General features: G+C 42.1%; 1 protein-coding gene across 2 annotated transcripts in view; it reads left to right on the top strand.

The window, feature by feature from the left end:
* Window positions 1-1,213: 1,213 nt before the first annotated feature.
* The window catches only part of LOC119915668 (transformation/transcription domain-associated protein), an 87,330-nt gene continuing 69,284 nt past the window's right edge, over window positions 1,214-19,259 (top strand). Inside the window, exons 1-29 of one of the 2 annotated variants that reach the window (XM_038735318.1) lie at window positions 1,214-1,282; window positions 1,855-2,037; window positions 2,805-2,854; window positions 3,141-3,251; window positions 3,635-3,739; window positions 4,045-4,128; window positions 4,571-4,627; window positions 4,805-4,930; window positions 5,357-5,434; window positions 5,869-5,957; window positions 6,503-6,599; window positions 7,288-7,426; window positions 7,783-7,861; window positions 8,472-8,706; window positions 8,817-9,153; window positions 9,281-9,378; window positions 9,669-9,863; window positions 9,951-10,142; window positions 10,220-10,385; window positions 10,498-10,754; window positions 11,261-11,461; window positions 12,719-12,870; window positions 15,068-15,267; window positions 15,631-15,848; window positions 15,989-16,186; window positions 16,403-16,663; window positions 16,870-17,031; window positions 17,397-17,493; window positions 17,874-17,995. In XM_038735318.1, coding sequence (XP_038591246.1) covers window positions 1,938-2,037; window positions 2,805-2,854; window positions 3,141-3,251; window positions 3,635-3,739; window positions 4,045-4,128; window positions 4,571-4,627; window positions 4,805-4,930; window positions 5,357-5,434; window positions 5,869-5,957; window positions 6,503-6,599; window positions 7,288-7,426; window positions 7,783-7,861; window positions 8,472-8,706; window positions 8,817-9,153; window positions 9,281-9,378; window positions 9,669-9,863; window positions 9,951-10,142; window positions 10,220-10,385; window positions 10,498-10,754; window positions 11,261-11,461; window positions 12,719-12,870; window positions 15,068-15,267; window positions 15,631-15,848; window positions 15,989-16,186; window positions 16,403-16,663; window positions 16,870-17,031; window positions 17,397-17,493; window positions 17,874-17,995 — 4,206 coding nt within the window. In that variant the 5' untranslated portion in view covers window positions 1,214-1,282; window positions 1,855-1,937. Of the gene's footprint in view, window positions 1,283-1,854; window positions 2,038-2,804; window positions 2,855-3,140; window positions 3,252-3,634; window positions 3,740-4,044; window positions 4,129-4,570; window positions 4,628-4,804; window positions 4,931-5,356; window positions 5,435-5,868; window positions 5,958-6,502; window positions 6,600-7,287; window positions 7,427-7,782; window positions 7,862-8,471; window positions 8,707-8,816; window positions 9,154-9,280; window positions 9,379-9,668; window positions 9,864-9,950; window positions 10,143-10,219; window positions 10,386-10,497; window positions 10,755-11,260; window positions 11,462-12,718; window positions 12,871-15,067; window positions 15,268-15,630; window positions 15,849-15,988; window positions 16,187-16,402; window positions 16,664-16,869; window positions 17,032-17,396; window positions 17,494-17,873; window positions 17,996-19,259 lie in introns of those variants that run through there. The other variant, XM_038735319.1, reaches the window with a different exon arrangement.

Genomic DNA, 19,259 nt, shown 5'->3' with positions numbered 1-19,259 from the left:
ATTCATCTAAAAAGAACATCCTTTTTTACACCAGGCACCAGATAAGAAAATGATGTGGAAGTGTGCATGTTTGCATTACCTCTGCTTTTCAAAGGGGTCCTGCAGCATATGTTCAGGGCTCAGTTTAAGTGAGGAAATGCAGTCCCTGGCATTTTATTTATTCATAAAAGGGATGGCATTATGTTTGTTTTACTTTTCAGAACACAGAGAATTGACAGACCCACTGTCTCCTTCAGTGGGCTGCCATCTTGTGGTAAAACAAACCACGCTAACTAATGCAACTATATGACGAAATTAATTAAAACAACAACCACTTCATTCTGTTCCAGGTTCATTCCATCCCTCATAATGCTTCATGTAATATCCCCCTGGCTGGTGTTAATTCTCCTCCAGCATGACACTTGCATTGTATTTTAAGTCCTTTAATTTATTAGAAAGACTCTTCCACTAAACCTGTTGACCTCTGATCTTCCGTAAAAAAAACAAAAAATAACTGCAGGGCATCTGGACCAAATGTAATTTAACAACATATAAACATTTACAATTACAGATCTGTTGTAAAAACATTATTGCCTATTACTGACATTTATAACTACAGACTTATTGGGAAAAGGCAAAACTCATGACCCAGTAAGTAAATGTTTTGTTAACTATTAATGAAGCCTTTACTTAGAACTTATAGCAAACCAAATGATAGTTGCCTAATTCAACCCCTAGCCAAGCCTGCAGAATTATAGGCATACATGATATTATTGCTGGTTAAGTTTATGATTTAGCAAATAAGCAGTATAAAGTCTAAGGAATACTGCAAAAGGAATACTGCAACAGGTGTTGGGTGAAATACTTTATATGCTCGATTGTACTTTGATAAAGCACATCTCTCTCCCAGAGGATACTACCCATGGACGTATACCACCGCCGGTGACCAGGCGCAGTTACCCGCACATTTGTTTCCTCTGCTAACAATCCTGCTAGCAAGCCAGAAGACCATCGAAAACGACGGTCTTATTGCCGCTGGTTTTCACTGTGTATCGTTCCGCTGGTACTAGAATAAAACGTTTTGACCAATAAAACCCAATTTACAGAACTGAACATCGATTGTGTCGCTTATGCATACAAACATACGCCAATAAAACACTATTACACTATATTTCGATAATAATAGTGAACGTTTGATACGCAACACGCGGAGGGACATCACACATCTTTGCAGGTCGCTAGCCCTGAGCAGCAGCGCGAGCGCAGCGGATACAGAGCGACAGTTTCCTGTCCGTGGCGCTGGGTGAGTGCAAATGGTTCATTTTTTCTCGTAAACTTTGGTTAATGTTACGTGTTTTTCACAGCCTCCTGAAAACGAGTAGACTTAAATCAGGTTCTTGTGGGAGAAAAGGTGCTTTCTTCCTCTGGCCTGTGTTTAATTTCTCTTCAACAGAGTTTAACGTTAGGGGGCGAGCGCTTTCTTTCTTTGGGGAAGCTAGCTTATTAGCTAACGGTTGCTAACGTGTTCTGCAAAATTAATATTGTTTGTGCCATTTATGGCTTTATTGTTCGGATGTATACGTGTGCAAGACCTCTTAGTAATAGAATGTTTTACATTTTGACGCCGAAAACTCCGTTTTTAATTCACAAATATTGTCTGAATGTACAAAAACTGTGCTAGCTGATGCTTCTAATGATGTCATCACTGTGCGCCAATTAAGAGGCATGTTTGTGTCTGTTAACCGGCTTGTTTGTCAAACCCTGTGGTTTCTCTGCAACAGCGCTGATTTTTGTCTTAATGTTCAGCAAACATGCCTTTAATTTCTTCATGTGTATTAACCCTTATGGATCTCTTATTTCTTCTCATTTCTGTAGTGTTCATGAGACCACACTGAGGTCTGTGCAGACTCCTGTCTGCTCAATTTCCCACAGCAGCCCAGTCTGTCCCTGCTGCCACCATGGCCTTTGTACCCGCACCCATCCCCACTGTGGTCGACCAGACTACACTTATGAAGAAGTACCTGCAGTTTGTGGCAGCACTTACAGATACAAACACACGTAAGTTCATAGACCTCAAAGTAAATTGCTGGACGTGAGGACTTTATACAGGGTTAGGGTTACAGTCACATCTGAAAATGATGCATTTGTAGAAAACATCTAAATAAAATTCATTATTTTATTTTTGCTTCCTTTATGCTAACTGTTGGGCTTTTGTCCTATTGAGTGTGAAACTGATCAGCTGCAGTATGGATTAGTGTAAATGCAACTTATACCTTTTTGAGTGTCAGTTATTTTAAATCAACGGTTTAAGTAAGAGTTGTAAAAAGATATACAAACATCTTTTTACTAGATCTTTTAAATAATAAATAAACAGTTCATGTAAGAATTAATGTAAATATGGTCTTGTAATATTCCTTGTTTGTATTTGAGTAATTAAAGTTACACATTTAAAGAACACATTTCTCCTACATGTGATATTAATTAATTGCATGCATTTTGTCATTGCATTGAACTTTTTTCTGCTTGGTGTCATAAAAATAAATGACTGTTCAGATGAGGCACTTGTGCTTAGCATGGGCGATGTGATGAGAGCGATATTCTTTAGTCCAGTCAAAGGTACGTGTGTCTGGGAGAGTGCATGTCTGTGTGAGCGTGTTAGAAGTGTGAGTGTGATTGTTGATGTACCTTTTGATCAATCTGGACGCTGAAAGTAAAACTGATAAGATCTGAGAGTCCCAGCAGAGCACATGGAGATGGCCATGAAAAGAGGAACTATGTCATTAGCAGGTTTGATTAATGGCGACATTCTGTCCTTCAACTTCCAGCTGATGAAACTAAGCTGAAGATGATGCAGGAGGTCAGCGAGAACTTTGAGGTAAGTTTGATGAATGCTCTGTTTGATGGAGAGGATTCATTTTCTTTGTCTCTGCCGATGGATTATCATGGCTTTTAAGAAGTTTTATAGATTCCACAAAAGTGTAATTCTCTATGGATTTCTTGAGTTAACTCATCTCAGGAAAAATACTGTGTTTTTTAAGCAGTGAAATAAGCCTGCAGCATCAGAGAGAAACTTTGATAAAGATATGCACAGCACTGAAACTGTCTGCAGGATAAAGTGAGTTACTACATGACATAACATGTCTTGAGCTTGTCAATTTCAGAATGTGACATCTTCGCCTCAGTACTCCACCTTCTTGGAACACATTATTCCTCGCTTCCTCACGTTTCTCCAGGATGGAGAGGTGCAGTTCCTTCAAGAAAAACCAACGCAGGTATGTGGCTAAAGACAAAGATTCGTCCTTCACTTGCCGATTTTAATCATTTCATCGATGTTCAACAACTGCATAGACTTCCAGTGTAGCAGAAATACTGGTTTGGTCACTGACACTAGTAATAAATGCACAAGACACGTTACATGAAGACTGTAGTAGTAAACATGATCCAGCATTCACAAACTAGCTGACTTTCTTGCTGTGATTATAATCCCGTAAACCCACTTGATTTAAAGTAAAAGTTAATTTTTGGTGTTTTGGAGTTGTTCAGTCACTGAAGTTCATCACAGCACATCCCCTGAAATGAGTGAACATCATTATCTAATAGTATACGTGTACGTAAAGCTGGATCCTTCGCTTTAAAATTGTATCCATTCTTTCAGCAATTACGGAAGCTGGTGCTGGAAATCATCCACCGCATTCCAACAAATGAACACCTTCGTCCACACACCAAGAACGTCCTGTCTGTGATGTTCCGCTTCTTGGAGGTATGAGTCCTATTCTCAAAGCAGAGCATTTTACATTTTATTATTTTACATCTTTCAGTTACTGTTTTAATGTATTGTGACTATTTTAACCGCTACTTGTTGATTTTGCCTTATTTTTCCAACCGTTGAGAAGGTTCCAAAGCTTAGTAAATGCACATTGCTGGAAAAATAATATAAACCAACTCCCAAAGTCTGTAAAATGTAGCCTGTGGTGGTAATAGTTTTGTGTGTTCGAATTTTAAAAAAGAATTAATAAAATAAGTGGGCTTCACGTTCATGTTTTTACTTTTTTTTTCCCTTCACAGATTGAAAGTGAGGAAAATGTTCTGATATGTCTTCGCATCATTATCGAGCTGCACAAACAGTTTCGGCCTCCAATCTCTCAGGAGGTGAGAAGCTCAGCCTTATTGCTTGGGGATTAAAAACATTTAATGTGTGATTTTCCTTATTTTATTTTTTTGAAAGTGATTTTATAGGGCTGTCTTCAAATTAAGAAACACTTAGCTTGCTAATTGTGGATTTGACTGAAAAATCTGTCAAATTGTTTCCCTATATTTTGTACCTGTGCTGGTGAATGCAAACTTGCAGAGTGATCTTTTATGTTCTAGTTCTTATTAAAGACAAAAGTATTTCATATATTTAGTATATTTGTTAATATTCTTGTGATGCCAGATATGTGATTACCATTAAAGACAATACCTCATTTCCTACAGTAAACAACAGGCATAAAAAACACAAGTGATCATTTTTTCTGACTAAGTCCTGAAAAAGAAAAATCATTTGAACATTTTCTCTTGAGTTTATATGATTTCCATTTTCCTGCCTTCTCAGATTCATCACTTTCTGGACTTTGTGAAGCAGATTTACAAAGACCTTCCAAAAGTTGTTGTAAGTACAACCTCCACAGCAGGTGTCTTTGCTTTCAGTGAACAAGTGTTTGGCTCTGATGTGAGTTTTTACTGGAAGCACAGAGTAACTTGCCATTGTCTTACCTTCATTACCATTTTTTCCTTTCCACTTCTGCCTGTGTTTCTTCTAACCACTGTCTCTATCTGCTCCCAAAAGGCCAGGTACTTTGAGAACCCACAGGTGATAGCAGAGAACACGGTTCCCTCCCCAGAAATGGTAGGGATGATCACGTCGGTGTTGGTAAAGACTGCACCTGAGAGGGAAGACAGCGAAACGCGAACAGTAAGCCAACCAACAGATTGTAGGAGTTTAGATCTCCACTGTTTTAATCTTTGCATACAGTACTGTCTGGGACCACCGGATGGTAGTAGTGCACTGTGTTGGCACACTAACAGGAGCGTCCACAAAACTGGCCTTTTACTTCCAAATTGAAAATAAATAAAAAGTACTTTATGCTCTATTTCAGCATACATTTTCAGAGTTGTGTAACACATGCAGTTATGTCAGTTAAACATGACGCGTTACTGAATTTGTCTCATTGAGGAACTTGGTCCTTTATTGACTACCTGTTTGTGGTCTTCATTTTAAAATGTAAAATAACTGCCAAGGATTGACTTTGTTTACTGAGGCACTGGTCAATATATGTAGATGGGTGTTGCAGGTGTCCAACAGCCCTCCTCATTATGTTTCTCTCTTTGTTTCCTCTAGCACACCATCATCCCACGGGGGTCCTTGTCTCTGAAGGTGCTGGCGGAGCTGCCTATCATAGTGGTGCTGATGTATCAGGTTAGTGACATACTCCTGAACTTCTCTAAATATACCCATCACACAGTACCCTTCAATAACAGGAAAATTCCGTTTCCATGAGATAAGTTATTGCAAAATGTGTTATCTGCGTTTGCCTTAAAATTGCAATTTAAATGCAAAGGAAACCCAAAAATGACAGTGAATTACAAAGTTTAGGGTAAAATATACTTCCTTTTTAGGTGTGGAAATAATGCTGCCATTCATTTCAAAGATTTCGACACTGCTAACTCATCTGCATTTTTAGATAATTTGAGTTTAGGAAGTTTTAGCCCCCCCCCCCCCCCCCCCCCATGAAATGACATTTAAAAGCATGGAGTTTAGGAATGAATCACTTAATCTGCAGTAATGCATGTGTATTAAATTGAGGTTAGTTCTTCATTAACTGAGATTGTGTGTTTGCTCTGTCCCCTCAGCTATATAAGCTGAACATTCACAATGTGGTGTCAGAGTTTGTACCCCTCATCATGAACACCATCATGCTCCAGGTGTCCCCGCAAGCCAGGTGAGTGTACGTGTGTGTGTCCGTGCACGCTCGTGTGCACCAGCTGTGCAAGTGTATCTCAGATAGGAGTTTGAGCGTGCCTTTAACAAATGTAATTTTCACTTTAGAACCTTTAAAATGAGTTTGGGCACATTTAAGAGAATTAAAAAAAAAAAAAGTATTCCCCTCTTGCACCAAATTGTTGATGGTGTTGCTTGGCAGTTGCCTGGCTAAGTTAAAAATCCATTTAGGGAAGTTAAAATTGTAGAAATTGACTTAGCAGGAGGTGAAACCTCTCAGGGTAGGAAAAGGGTTTCAGGAAGCAAATGGAGCAGAGTTAATTTAGAAAAAAATACCTCAGCAGTGTCTGGCAGGTGTAGAGAAAGTTTCTTCCTGACCTGCAGTAACAGCTGTGACGCAAACAAACAAGTCACCCATGTAGAATTCCCAAAAGCCCCAGCATTTCATCCTCTATAATTGCCACCTACTGCAAGTGTACAACATGATTAATGTTTCTGATCGGACTAAATGGTGTTTGTATGTAAATTGTGCCGTTTCCTTTGCAGGCAACACAAACTTTATAACAAGGAGTTGTATGCGGACTTCATTGCTGCGCAAATCAAAACTCTGTCATTTCTAGCCTACATCATCCGAATCTACCAGGTACACCTGTTTGATGGCTGTTTGTTGCATCGGTTTCCACTGTCAGTGAATAGTGAATTGAACGAGGCATCCTGCCTTAAAGGAAAATAGTTGTCCACTTGCATCACTGTATGGGTTTTCTCACGAGTATTTTGCGATGTGTAATGTATACACTTAAAAAGTTTTTGTTGCTTTTGAAATGCATTCCATTGTTAGACCTGGCTTAAAAGATGTAGTAACTTAGGCAGACATGTTTTGACAGATTGTTTTATGAATATTGTGGGTGTTGGGTGATTGGCAGGAAGCAGAGTTTAACACAAGATAAAACACACATTGAAAATAATGAATTTACTTACATTTAGCTTTTCACACTGAAAAAGAATGAATGGCACAAATGCCTTCCTCTGGAGCAATCTCCTTCTGCACTGACTGTGTGCTGACATTACCAGGAACAGTGTAAAAGACAATAAAAACTCAATTGATACAAACATCAGAAACACTGATAATACCATAAAAAGGACTTCTAACCAACCTTTAATTCTATTAGTAGGGGATTTAGTGCAATGTTTTGTGCTGTTATAGGCACCCTGCCTGTGGGAATTAAAATGAAAAGATATTAAATTTACTCAATATACAGTAATCTAAAAAAATTCATTGTGCTTTTAATCATATTTCATGTGTATTTGTGTCTGTCTGCCCGCCCTATAAGGACCTGGTTGGGAAGTACTCTCAGCAGATGGTAAAAGGCATGCTGCAGCTGCTGTCCAACTGCCCGTCTGAGACCGCTCACCTCCGCAAGGAACTGCTCATTGCAGCCAAGCACATTCTCACAACTGACCTGCGTAGCCGTATGTTACACACACACACACACACACACACACACATATCTGAACTTGTAAACAGGAAAGGGAGAAGGCTGAGTGACATTTGTTTTGCTCATTTTTTCTCAGTGAAAGTTGAAGAAACTTATAGGCTAAATGTAGTTTCATGTGTTCTTCCTGGTCAAAACATAATCAACCTGGTCACACACTGAGTTTGAATAACAATTCTCTTCCAGCCAAAGCTGAAAAAGTGGCAGTAATACATTATTTATATTTAATATAACCAAAATTTCTATTATTTTTGTATGTTTATTACTCTCGTCTTGTAAAATGACTTGAATGTCTTGAACCATACCCTGAAAATATATCTTCCCGTGTTTCAGAGTTTATACCTTGTATGGACAAACTTTTTGATGAATCCATCCTGATCGGTTCTGGTTATACCGCTCGGGAGACTCTTAGGTGAGTTTTGTGTGTGTTCACGATCATTTGATCTCCTGCATGTCGGCTCTCTCTCTCTTGGTAGATTGCTCAGCCAGGTGCATGTTAAGTGTCCTACCATATTAATCAGGCAGTTCTGAGTGCTGCTGAAATTCTCAAGGAAGCTGACTCCCAACACTGCAGCGCAGATCGCACTGTCAAGTTGTCATGTACACCTGCATCTCCAGAGGGCAGGCTGCTCGCACATCCCCCTCCTTCGGTCGATTTCAAAACCCCATTGACCCTCTTCAGATGCCAAACTAGCTCACCTCATCAACAAAATTGCTGTCATTTCACATTAGTACTACATGGGAAACAAGGCAGTTGGCTGAGACCTGGCAGGACAATCAGTGTCACTCAATAGCCCCCCCACCCCACCCTCCACCCCCCCCACCACCATCTTCCTCACAGTTTCAGTTGCATCCCAAAGCACCTGTCAAGCTTTTCCTGACTTCTGCTTTCTTGATGACCTTTTAGAAAATGTCCGTTCACTGGAGCACAGCCTTTTCAGTATTCACTACTATGAAGTCATTAATTATCATGAAAATTCTGCTCTGAATGTCATTATTAACATGCCTCTCTTTCTCTCCAGACCCTTGGCCTACAGCACATTAGCAGACCTGGTGCACCATGTTCGTCAGAACTTGCCCCTGACCGATTTGTCCCTAGCTGTGCAGCTCTTTGCCAAGAACATCGATGATGAGTCCCTTCCCAGTAACATCCAGACCATGTCCTGCAAGCTGCTGCTCAACCTGGTAGACTGTATACGCTCGAAGTCAGAGCAGGAGAACGGCAATGGACGGGACATCCTGATGAGGATGCTGGAGGTAGGCAGTACAGAGCTTGCATCAGTAGAAAAGACACTGATGTATATTTCGCACACACATTGATAAAGAGATATGGAGTGAATTAATCCTTACTTTCTTCTATAAATCAGGTGTTTGTGCTGAAGTTTCACACCATCGCACGCTACCAGCTTGTCTCCATCTTCAAGAAGTGCAAGCCCCAGTCAGAGATGGGTGTGGTCGACCCAGGGGCTTTACCCGGGGTACCGGCCACACCCACTCCATCCACCACCCCTGCCATTGCACCTCCCGCTCCTCCCACGCCCGTTACCCCGGCGCCTCCGCCCCAAGCAACGCCTTTTGACCGACCTGGGGAGAAGGAAGACAAGCAGACGTTTCAGGTGTCGGACTGCCGCAGCTTAGTCAAGACTCTGGTGTGCGGAGTGAAGACAATTACTTGGGGCATCACTTCTTGCAAGGCCCCAGGAGGTGAGAGGACACAGATCTGTACTCAACAACCATGATGGCATTAGGCACTTTGTTTAAAAGCATATAGTTTTGTGTCCAGCATATAAATACATATGTATTTAATTCCTTTAAAAAATTTTTTTTACAGAGGCTCAATTCATTCCTAACAAGCAGCTTCAGCCAAAGGAGACCCAAATCTACATCAAGCTGGTAAAATACGCCATGCAGGCCTTGGACATCTACCAGGTACAGCCAAAGATCTTGACTCAGTATTTTTATTAAATCTAGGTTAATGGAGGTGCAAGCACATATAAAAATAAGCATATGGTACTTTATTTGTCACATACACACATATGTAGTGAGATTCATCTTGTGCATTTAACCCATCCCTGAAGGGAGCAGTGGGCAGCCACTGTACAGCGACCGGGGACCAACTCCAGATTGAAATGCAGTGTCTGGTCAAACGGCACTGACTGGAGAACCTACCTAACACGTCTTGGTGTATATGTATAACAGCTCATGTTTCTCCTGGCCAGGTACAGGTTGCCAATAACCAGCAGACATACATCAGGGTGGCCAACTGTCAGACTGTACGCATGAAAGAGGAGAAAGAGGTTCTGGAGCACTTTGCCGGAGTCTTCACCATGATGAACCCCCTGACATTCAAGGAGATTTTTCAGACCACTGTACCATACATGGTGGAGAGGATCTCCAAGAACTATGCACTGCAGGTATCTGCTCTTTCCCATAGTATTAGGTGTGATGTATTCTTCAGTCATAATCACTTGTGCTCATATTCCATTTCTGTTGTTTCCTAGATTGTGGCAAACTCTTTCCTTGCCAACCTATCGACGTCTGCTCTGTTTGCCACCATCCTTGTGGAGTATCTTCTTGAGAGACTGCCAGAGATGGGCTCCAATGTTGAGCTCTCGAACCTATACCTCAAGCTCTTCAAACTGGTCTTTGGCTCAGTGTCACTATTTGCTGCGGAGAATGAGCAGATGCTCAAGGTAAGTGGGGATGTTTTTGTGAGGCTAGTTTTAGTCTTTATCTTTGTCACTCTTTACTAATATCACTGTTTTCTCAGCCACACCTCCACAAGATAGTGAACAGCTCCATGGAGCTGGCCCAATCAGCTAAGGAACCCTACAACTACTTCCTGCTTCTCCGGGCTCTCTTCCGCTCCATTGGTGGAGGCAGCCATGACCTGCTTTACCAGGAGTTCCTACCCCTTCTACCTAACCTGCTGCAAGGTAAAGCCTCACACACCATTACTCAGAATTGAAGACAAGTTTGAAAAAGTATACCCCTCTGGTATACTTTTTTTCTCGCCTAATTACCAAGCTCCCCTTTCCATGCTATTAGGTCTGAACATGCTGCAGAGTGGCCTTCATAAGCAGCACATGAAGGATCTGTTTGTGGAGTTGTGTTTGACAGTGCCAGTGCGCCTGAGCTCCTTGCTGCCCTACTTACCCATGTTAATGGATCCACTGGTATCTGCCCTCAATGGCTCTCAGACTTTGGTCAGCCAGGGCCTTCGCACCCTGGAGTTGTGTGTGGACAACCTGCAGCCTGACTTCCTCTATGACCACATTCAGCCTGTCAGGGCGGAGCTCATGCAGGTGTGTGTGTGTGTGTGTGTGTGTGTGTATGGGGGAGGGGGGGTTCTCATCATCATGACCAATCATTGCACTGTCCTATGCAATTTTTAATAAGCTGCTTGGCAGGACGCTTAGATCTGAAAAGTAACTAATTCATATCCATTCATCAGGTCATTTTCTCAAATTAATGTAGCATACCTGACCTCTAGTGGTCAACAGTGAACATGGCAATATCTGAAATCAATTCACTGAATCAGGATCACTCAAACAATTTTCCCCACAATACTGCAAACAAAAATTATGACTGCTGTGCTAATAACAATAATAATACAGTAGCTAGTAACCTACAGCGGCTTACTAACTTTCCCAAAATTTTAGGTTTTAGAGTAGCAGTAGTGATTATAATCAGTCATGATAGTTTTGACAGTGATCAGTTCTTTTAAGTGATAAAGTTTAATTCCCTGCTTCTCTTATTTGCTGTTAACACTGAAACCAGTAATTTCACTCTTCCTTTTCTTGTGCTGCAGGCCTTGTGGCGTACCCTCCGTAACCCAGCTGAGAGCATCTCTCACGTAGCCTATCGGGTGTTAGGCAAGTTTGGTGGTAGCAACAGGAAGATGCTCAAGGAGTCTCAGAGGCTGCATTATGTGGTGACTGAGGTTCAGGGACCTAGCATCAAGGCAGAATTCACTGACTGCAAGGCGTCTATACAGCTACCCATGGAGAAGGTAAGACCATGCTGCTATTTTTGGTAGTGGATACTTGCATGATATTTTGGATGATTTCCTGAAACCAATCTGAAGACCCTTTCTCTCACTTTTTCCCTTTTGGTATTTGAGGTTTAGAAAGAATTGAACCTAGCTATAGCTTGATATTCCTCATTATTGTGCCCCACCGAGAGCAATATATCTTTGTCAGGGGTTTGTGTGTGAGACAGAGTGAGTGAGTGAGGGAGGTGTGTGTGTGTGTGTGTGTGTGTGTGTGTGTCCTCCAGGTAATTAAATTCATCTCCTGTTTCTCCTCCTCATCCCCAGTCAGTAATCATCAATCTAGTGTGGGCCACCATGACGGCATTATTTACTCTCACTAATGGCTGCTCCTTCTTTCTGGCTATCCATCTGTGTATTTGCCATCATCACGGGCGCAGGCAGCACACAAAGACTCGCGCACTTTCACATGCTGCACACGCATGTGCACAGGCTGAAGGCATGAGTCTCTAGCAGGCTCATGATACAGCCATACGGTTAGTTGGCACATTGAGGGAGAGACAGTTAAAAGTGCTGCAAGGTAGACAAAGATCAAATAACAGGCATTTGAATAACTTGAATCTCTTCAAGGTTGTGTAAAAACAAATCACATGGGATTTGAGCTGCACATCTCTGTATTTCTTTTGCTTTTACCTTTCAAGGTCTCTTCCGATTCCATTGTGCCTCTTGAATCTCATTTCTTACTGACCGCTTCAGAAATATATTCCAGGAAATCTGTGATTTTAAAAGGCTCAAGTAGAAAGCTGTGTTTATTTCTGAAGTTTGCATTCAAAATCTTCTTCTTCTCTTCAATTTCATACCCATACTCAGTCCTAGTAATGGAGAACTTGTTAGAGTCTCAGTCCTGACAGGTCTACAATTCAATTCTGCTGTGCCCTCATCGCTCCTCAATTCTTGTGCCCTCATCTCCCTCAGCTCGTGCATAATTTCATCTTCTCCACCCCGATTCTGAGTGGCATTAATTAGTTGATTTTCTCCCTTTTTAAGTGCCTGGTTGCTCTTGCTTGTCAGCTCATAATGTAGAAATCACAATGACCTTTGCTCTGCCAGATGGTGCCCTGTGTTACCTTCTGCAGGTGAATCACGTATATAGTTCGATATCGCAATTTAATTCTATATGTCCCCTGAGTATTGACATTTTGCAAAATAGGATCTTGTCATTTCAGAAAGATTAAGTGAAGATTCTGAAGTAAGATTTGTCTGCATATTCTTTCCCAGGCGATAGAGACGGCTCTAGACTGTCTGAAGAGTGCCAACACAGAGCCCTACTACAGACGACAGGCCTGGGAAGTCATTAAGTGTTTCCTGGTGGCCATGACCAGTCTGGATGACAACAAGCACGCTCTCTACCAGCTTCTGTCTCATCCTAAGTAAGTAAACATTCTTGGTCTGATTTGTTTTTCTTTCTAATTGTCTTCTGTTTCCCTTTTTTACAATAATGCTTTCTTTCAGATGTAATGCAGTTTTGAATACTAAATTATAGATGTTTTTACTACAGAAATTAATGTATTTTAACGAACATCTTTACAATCACCATAGATTGCTACTTATGTCTTTACAAATGGCAGGAGGGGATAACATTACATTTCGCACATTTGTTGTTGAGTCCATACATTGCCAGGTCTCCGATCAACCATCCCTCTATTCAAACTTAAAACCTAGTTCACACTACACGATTCTAAGCCCAGTTTGCCGGTTGGAAACTCAGCGACCATCAGGCTGTGATCAGGGGTAAATCGGTGATTGATCTGCGGTCACCATTCGTTATGTGTGAACTACTCAACGAATGCATCAAAACGGCTCCCTGACCCATCACTTACACATCGCCCATGTCTGCCAGATATCTAGCATGCCAAATATCTGGAAGAGTCGGCCGACTCGACAGCCACATCCAGCCAATCAGAGCAGGCAGCTGGCAGAACAGGCAGCTACTTTTTCACAGCAAAACACTTTTTACTCACCTCCAGCTCTCTCTGTAGCACAAATGATCCCTGCTACCTGCGTGTGCTAATCCATCTTTTCGCCCATATTCTTTGTCTTATAATTGGTATCTTTATAATAACAAACAACAGCTGTTTTGTGTGTAGGTTCGTGTCATTTCCTGTTTCACATTTCACGTGTGTTTTATTGATAAAATGTGGTTCGGAGACCTGCGTCGGGTTACACAGCCGTTGTCAGCACGTGTAGTGTGTGACCCCCTGTCACTGATCAGTCGCTTAGTGTGAATGCCACAACGACTTTAAGACTTCCGTCACAAGACGGCAAGTTGTGTAGTGTGAACAGCACAGCCGTCGGCCGACGCTGAAAATCGTGTATTCTGCAGGAGCCTTAACTTGACTCATCGTGACCTTGACCTCTGTCCCCGCCCCTGCTTCCCCACCATTCCTGTCTGATTGCTAGCCAACCCCACCCACTTCACCAGCTCTGTGTATTTTGTCCCACCTCGCCCATTAACTCCACCTGTAGACATTCCCGTCTTTCAGTGTCTGACGTCACGTCTTTACCTCTCTCCCCACCACACATTTCCTCATCAATTCCGTCTCGAGAGACGGAGCTGCTAATTACACCCTTGCAACCCCCCCACCCTCTGGCAGGCGTCACTGCGAGGCGGAGACACATACATGAACAGACAAACAGGAAGGGGGGTTGGCTGTCGGGTGGGTTAGTCACATTACTATCATTGATCCCTGGGCAGGGGCTAATTGACTTTCCCCTGTCTTGTTTACGCTACACCATGCCCCTTACACTCTCCTGTCATTACGCACTAACACACACATGCACACAAAGAGACGTCTGTGTGCACATTTCTGCCGGGATAATGAAGTGTGTCAGTTATGATCAGGGGCCCTGCACCTGCCGCCTCCTCTTGTCAGATGTCTCGATTTGTGGTGTCCCCTCTCTCTTGAAAGATTGTCTCTTTTTCCTCCCTCTCTCTTTGCTTCACAAGTGCTCTCTTTGCCTTAGTATTTGGTCACTATAAGTATAGCCTTCCAGTTTCAGAAGGAAAAAAAAGAAGTTACATAGAGCATATCACGAATGCCAATCTGGGAAACACACACACACACACACACACACACACTCACACACTCACTCTCAGCCCCCCCCCACTTCTTCTCTCTCTTCCTCCAAAGAGTAGTCTTTTAAATAGCAATAATGAAATGAGTCGATCCATCAGGTCTGCCCCTGGCGTGTGGCATTATAAAACACAAGCTCAAGCATTGAGAAAACAGCTGCTCAATCACACTGCGGCCCAGTTGCCTTCAGCTGCAGTAAATAACAAAAATACCAACGGGGGACAAAGAGGGAGGCAGAGGAATAGAAAGGCAGAAGGTGCTAAGAGGAGAAAGAGAATTTAAGGAAAAAGAGAATCTGAGGTACAGGTTTGGGGACTGCAGGTATGCAGCTGAAATGGATCTTTTATTTTGAAATATTGGGTGAATGGGTCATTAAATGATTTTTAGGTTTTCATCTTAAAGAAAGTTTCAGTGCCACTGCCACATGTAATTGTGTTGTCCTTGTTAATATGTAATCCTCTAATTCAGTGTGTGGGTTTTTCTCCCCCATTAGCTTCAATGAGAAGTGGATCCCCAATGTCATCATCTCTCACCGCTACAAAGCACAAGACACGCCTGCCCGCAGAACTTTTGAACAGGCCCTGACTGGGGCATTCATGTCTGCTGTGATAAAGGACCTGAGGCCCAGCGCACTGCCCTTCGTAGCCAGCCTGATTCGCCATTATACCATGGTCGCTGTGGCTCAGCAGTGTGGTAAGGGACTGCTAGTGCTCTTTGTACTCTCTACATTGAATATTAGCTTTGCCTTGGCATTGGCATTTAGTCTTTCTCTGGTTTTAAAATTCTGGCTTTTTAATCTTACATTAGACACAACGTATAAAAAAGATAAATTTAAAGTTATGCGTTACATCTAGGTGTAGTTGACAGTGGATAAGACACATGCCTTTGGTGTGAGACCCGGGTTCGAATCCACTGTGAGACACCACTGTGTCCCTGAGCAAGACACTTAACCCCTAGTTGCTCCAGAGGTGTGCGATCTCTGACATGTATAGCAATTGTAAATCGCTTTGGATAAAAGCGTCAGATAAATGTAAATGTACTCGCCCTTCATCCCAGGTCCGTTCCTGCTGCCGTGCTACCAGCTGGGCAGCCAGCCAAGTACGGCTATGTTCCACAGTGAGGAGAACGGCTCAAAGGGCATGGATCCGCTGGTTCTGATTGATGCCATAGCTATCTGCATGGCCTATGAAGAGAAGGAGCTGTGTAAAATTGGAGAAGTGGCCCTGGCCGTCATCTTCGATGTGGCCAGCATCATCCTAGGCTCCAAGGAGAGGGTATGTCATGTAGAGGAGGGTTGTTTGTGAATGTAATTAAGACGTTGGCTCATGTTCATTGTGCCAATTGTTTTGTAGCTCCGGTATAGTTTTTAAATGTGAGTCAGTTAATCATCCTGGCCTCTTGTCTACATCTTCAGGCATGCCAGCTGCCCTTGTTCTCCTACATTGTGGAGCGTCTGTGCGCCTGCTGCTATGAACAGGCCTGGTATGCCAAGCTTGGTGGTGTGGTGTCCATCAAGTTCCTAATGGAGAGACTGCCTCTGATCTGGGTGCTACAGAACCAGCTCACCTTTCTCAAGGCCCTGCTCTTTGTCATGATGGACCTCACAGGAGAGGTGAGAGGGCATGACTGAACAATCTAATATTTAGCAAATAATTCCAAAAGGAGTAGATTTACCTGCTTCTATTTTTTGTCAGCTTTTGTCTTCACGTGATGTTTACAGACTTGCAGCAGGTGCAATTTAACAACTTGTAAAATTGCTCTCTGTCTTACAATTGCACTGTCACTACAGTGGCCTTGTACTTACTACCGTATTGATTTTCACAATAAGGTGTCAAATGGAGCAGTAGCCATGGCTAAGACCACCCTGGAGCAGTTGCTTGTGCGCTGTGCCACTCCACTGAAAGATGAAGAAAAGACGGAGGAGCTGCTGGCTGCCCAGGACAAGTCTTTCCACATGGTCACGCATGACCTTGTCCGAGAGGTCACCTCCCCCAACTCAACCGTCAGAAAGCAGGCCATGCACTCCCTGCAGGTGCTCGCCCAGGTCACCGGCAAGAGTGTTACCGTCATCATGGAGCCACATAAAGAGGTGAAACAAAAGACTGTCAAGTTTTCTATGTATGCCATGATTTCATGCTGTGCACGCTTATATAAAATGTAACTGTGTTTTCATCCTAAACACAAAATAGGCAACAATCGAGGAGTACGTTTGATCATCCTGGACTGATACCTTCTGAGAGTCTTCAAAGTGAAAAACCAAATATCTACAATAATTAATGGTTTCCTTCTTTTCAGGTGTTGCAAGATATGGTTCCCCCGAAGAAACACCTGCTCCGCCACCAGCCTGCCAACGCCCAGATCGGCCTGATGGAGGGCAACACCTTCTGCACCACCCTGCAGCCTCGCCTTTTCACAATGGACCTCAATGTCATGGAGCACAAGGTCTTCTACACAGAGGTATGCAATATGCAGAAGTCACAGACATTATTCAAATCTACTTTTCCTAATTGTTTTGTTAATTTTATCTCATATTAGTTATTTTGTTCTTGTTTTTATGGCTGTTGAATCAAACATAGTCAAGCAGAAGCAAACTTTTTTCCATATTAAATGTATTTAAATTACATTTTGCACAGTGTTATTGCAAAGGCATCTCACACATGATGATCTTGCATGTTTTCACAAAAGATAAAAACAGAAATGTGTTCTACCTTCCACCTTTTTACAGACAGTGGACCCCTTCAAACATTAATATCTTAAATCACCACCTTAGCATTCTGATTATTAATTTCTCAGCTTGGTGTGTGTCTTTTCTCTCTTTTTAGCTGTTGAACCTGTGTGAGGCAGAGGATGCTGCTCTGATGAAGCTGCCCTGTTACAAGAGCCTCCCCTCCCTGGTTCCCCTTCGCATCGCTGCTCTCAGTAAGTAGGCCCTAATGCTTGAAATTGGTCCCTTGTATTGTTGGAAATTTGCAATTGAGGTTTGTGTTCATTGCAAGTTGTTCTGGATAAAGCTAAATACATGAAATTTGCAAACTATTCATAATTAATTATAATTTAATGGTCCAATTACTGTTATGTTAGCGGAGACTGTTTTTAATAATTAACGTTGACCATATTTTGTCACTTGGTTTTACCACTGTGTGAATTGATTTATTGACTATATTAGTAAAATTGTTAAAGTATTTAAATAATCTGATTTAATCTGATTATGTTTGGATTATTTAATTGACCATCTCTTGTCTGTTTCTTGCCAGAAAGGAACTGATTAATGCCGCTGTTGTTCTTTCTTTCCGGTTTAGATGCCCTGGCAGCCTGTAATTACTTGCCACAGTCCAGAGAGAAGATCATTGCTGCCCTGTTTAAAGCCCTCAACTCCACCAACAATGAACTGCAGGAAGCGGGCGAGGCATGTATGAGGAAGGTCAGTGCAACATAACACATTACATTATGACCTACACAAAATGTTACACGTAAAATCTTTGTATTACGCGTGAATGATTTCTCATTTTCAAAAATCACTTATTAGACTAACTATGTAGAATACCATGTTGTCATACATCCAAAATCCCATTGTGCTGTGTCATGGAACTGCACATTTTCAAGTGGCCTTTTATTGTGGCCAGCCTAAGGTACACCTGTGGGATACCCATGCTGTCTGATCAGCATCTTGATATGCCACATCTGTGAGGTGGATGGATTATCTCGGCAAAGGAGAAGTGCTCACTAACACAGATTTTGACAGATTTGTGAACAATATGTGAGGAAAATAGGCCTTTTGTGTACATAGAGAAAGTCTTTGATCTTTGAGTTCAGCTCATGATGAATATGGGCAAAAACAAAAGGGTTGCATTTATAATTTTGTTCACTGTATTATCATTTGCACTTATTTTATTTTCTCTTTTGCTTGTTTTGTGTTTTCTAAGTATAGTTTTTTATTATCTTGTTTCCCATTGCTCTCTTCTTTCCTGATTCATTAGCCTTTTATCAGTATCACTCATGTCGTTTGCCATCTTAGAAGTCCTTTGTTAATCCTCCCCTCGTAACATTTCCCCACCCACTTATCTTCATATGGACCTCCCTCTGCTTTATCACAGTCTCCCTGAACCTGTCCTACCTCTATTTATCAAGTATCCATACCATCTTCACCATCAATCTACCCTGAGCTTTTTGTCCCTTTTTTCCTTCCATTTCTACGTCCTTCATTTTCTTTCTTTACCACCGTCACTTCTTTTCACTATCCTGGTTTTTTTTTGCCTAGCCATTCTTTGCCCCCTCCATTCTTTCATCTCTGCCCTGCTAGCACTAATGAGCGTTGCCATGGCCCGATCGATACAGGATGGAGTGTTTGTTCTCGGCACAGAGAGGAAAATGAATGTGGCTGCCATGCATCATTCCCTCTCGTCTGTGTGAGGGTGTGCGTGTGCGTCATCAGTGTTTGGTGTTGTCATGTGTGCTTATTTACGGCTGGTCATGCCCTCATTTGAGTGGCCTTAGTTACTTAATGGAGACACAAGGGGTTGTGAGCAGTTCAAAGGGCTAGAAAGCTTGACAGGGCCAGATCTAATGGTGGAACATTCTGTGGAGGCATATATTTACAAACTAAACCTCAGATTTTAAGGGTATCTTGTTTCTTTTACAATATTAATTTTAAGAGTTGTTAAAAAAAATGTTGAAAGTTTTTGAAA

The sequence above is a fragment of the Micropterus salmoides genome, unplaced genomic scaffold (assembly GCF_014851395.1).
Source record: "Micropterus salmoides isolate LMB-PRFRI ecotype aquatic unplaced genomic scaffold, ASM1485139v1 Ms_hic_scaffold_21, whole genome shotgun sequence".
NCBI lineage: Eukaryota > Metazoa > Chordata > Actinopteri > Centrarchiformes > Centrarchidae > Micropterus > Micropterus salmoides.
The sequence above is the reverse complement of the archived record's forward strand: the minus strand, read 5'-3'. Positions and strand labels throughout refer to the sequence as shown.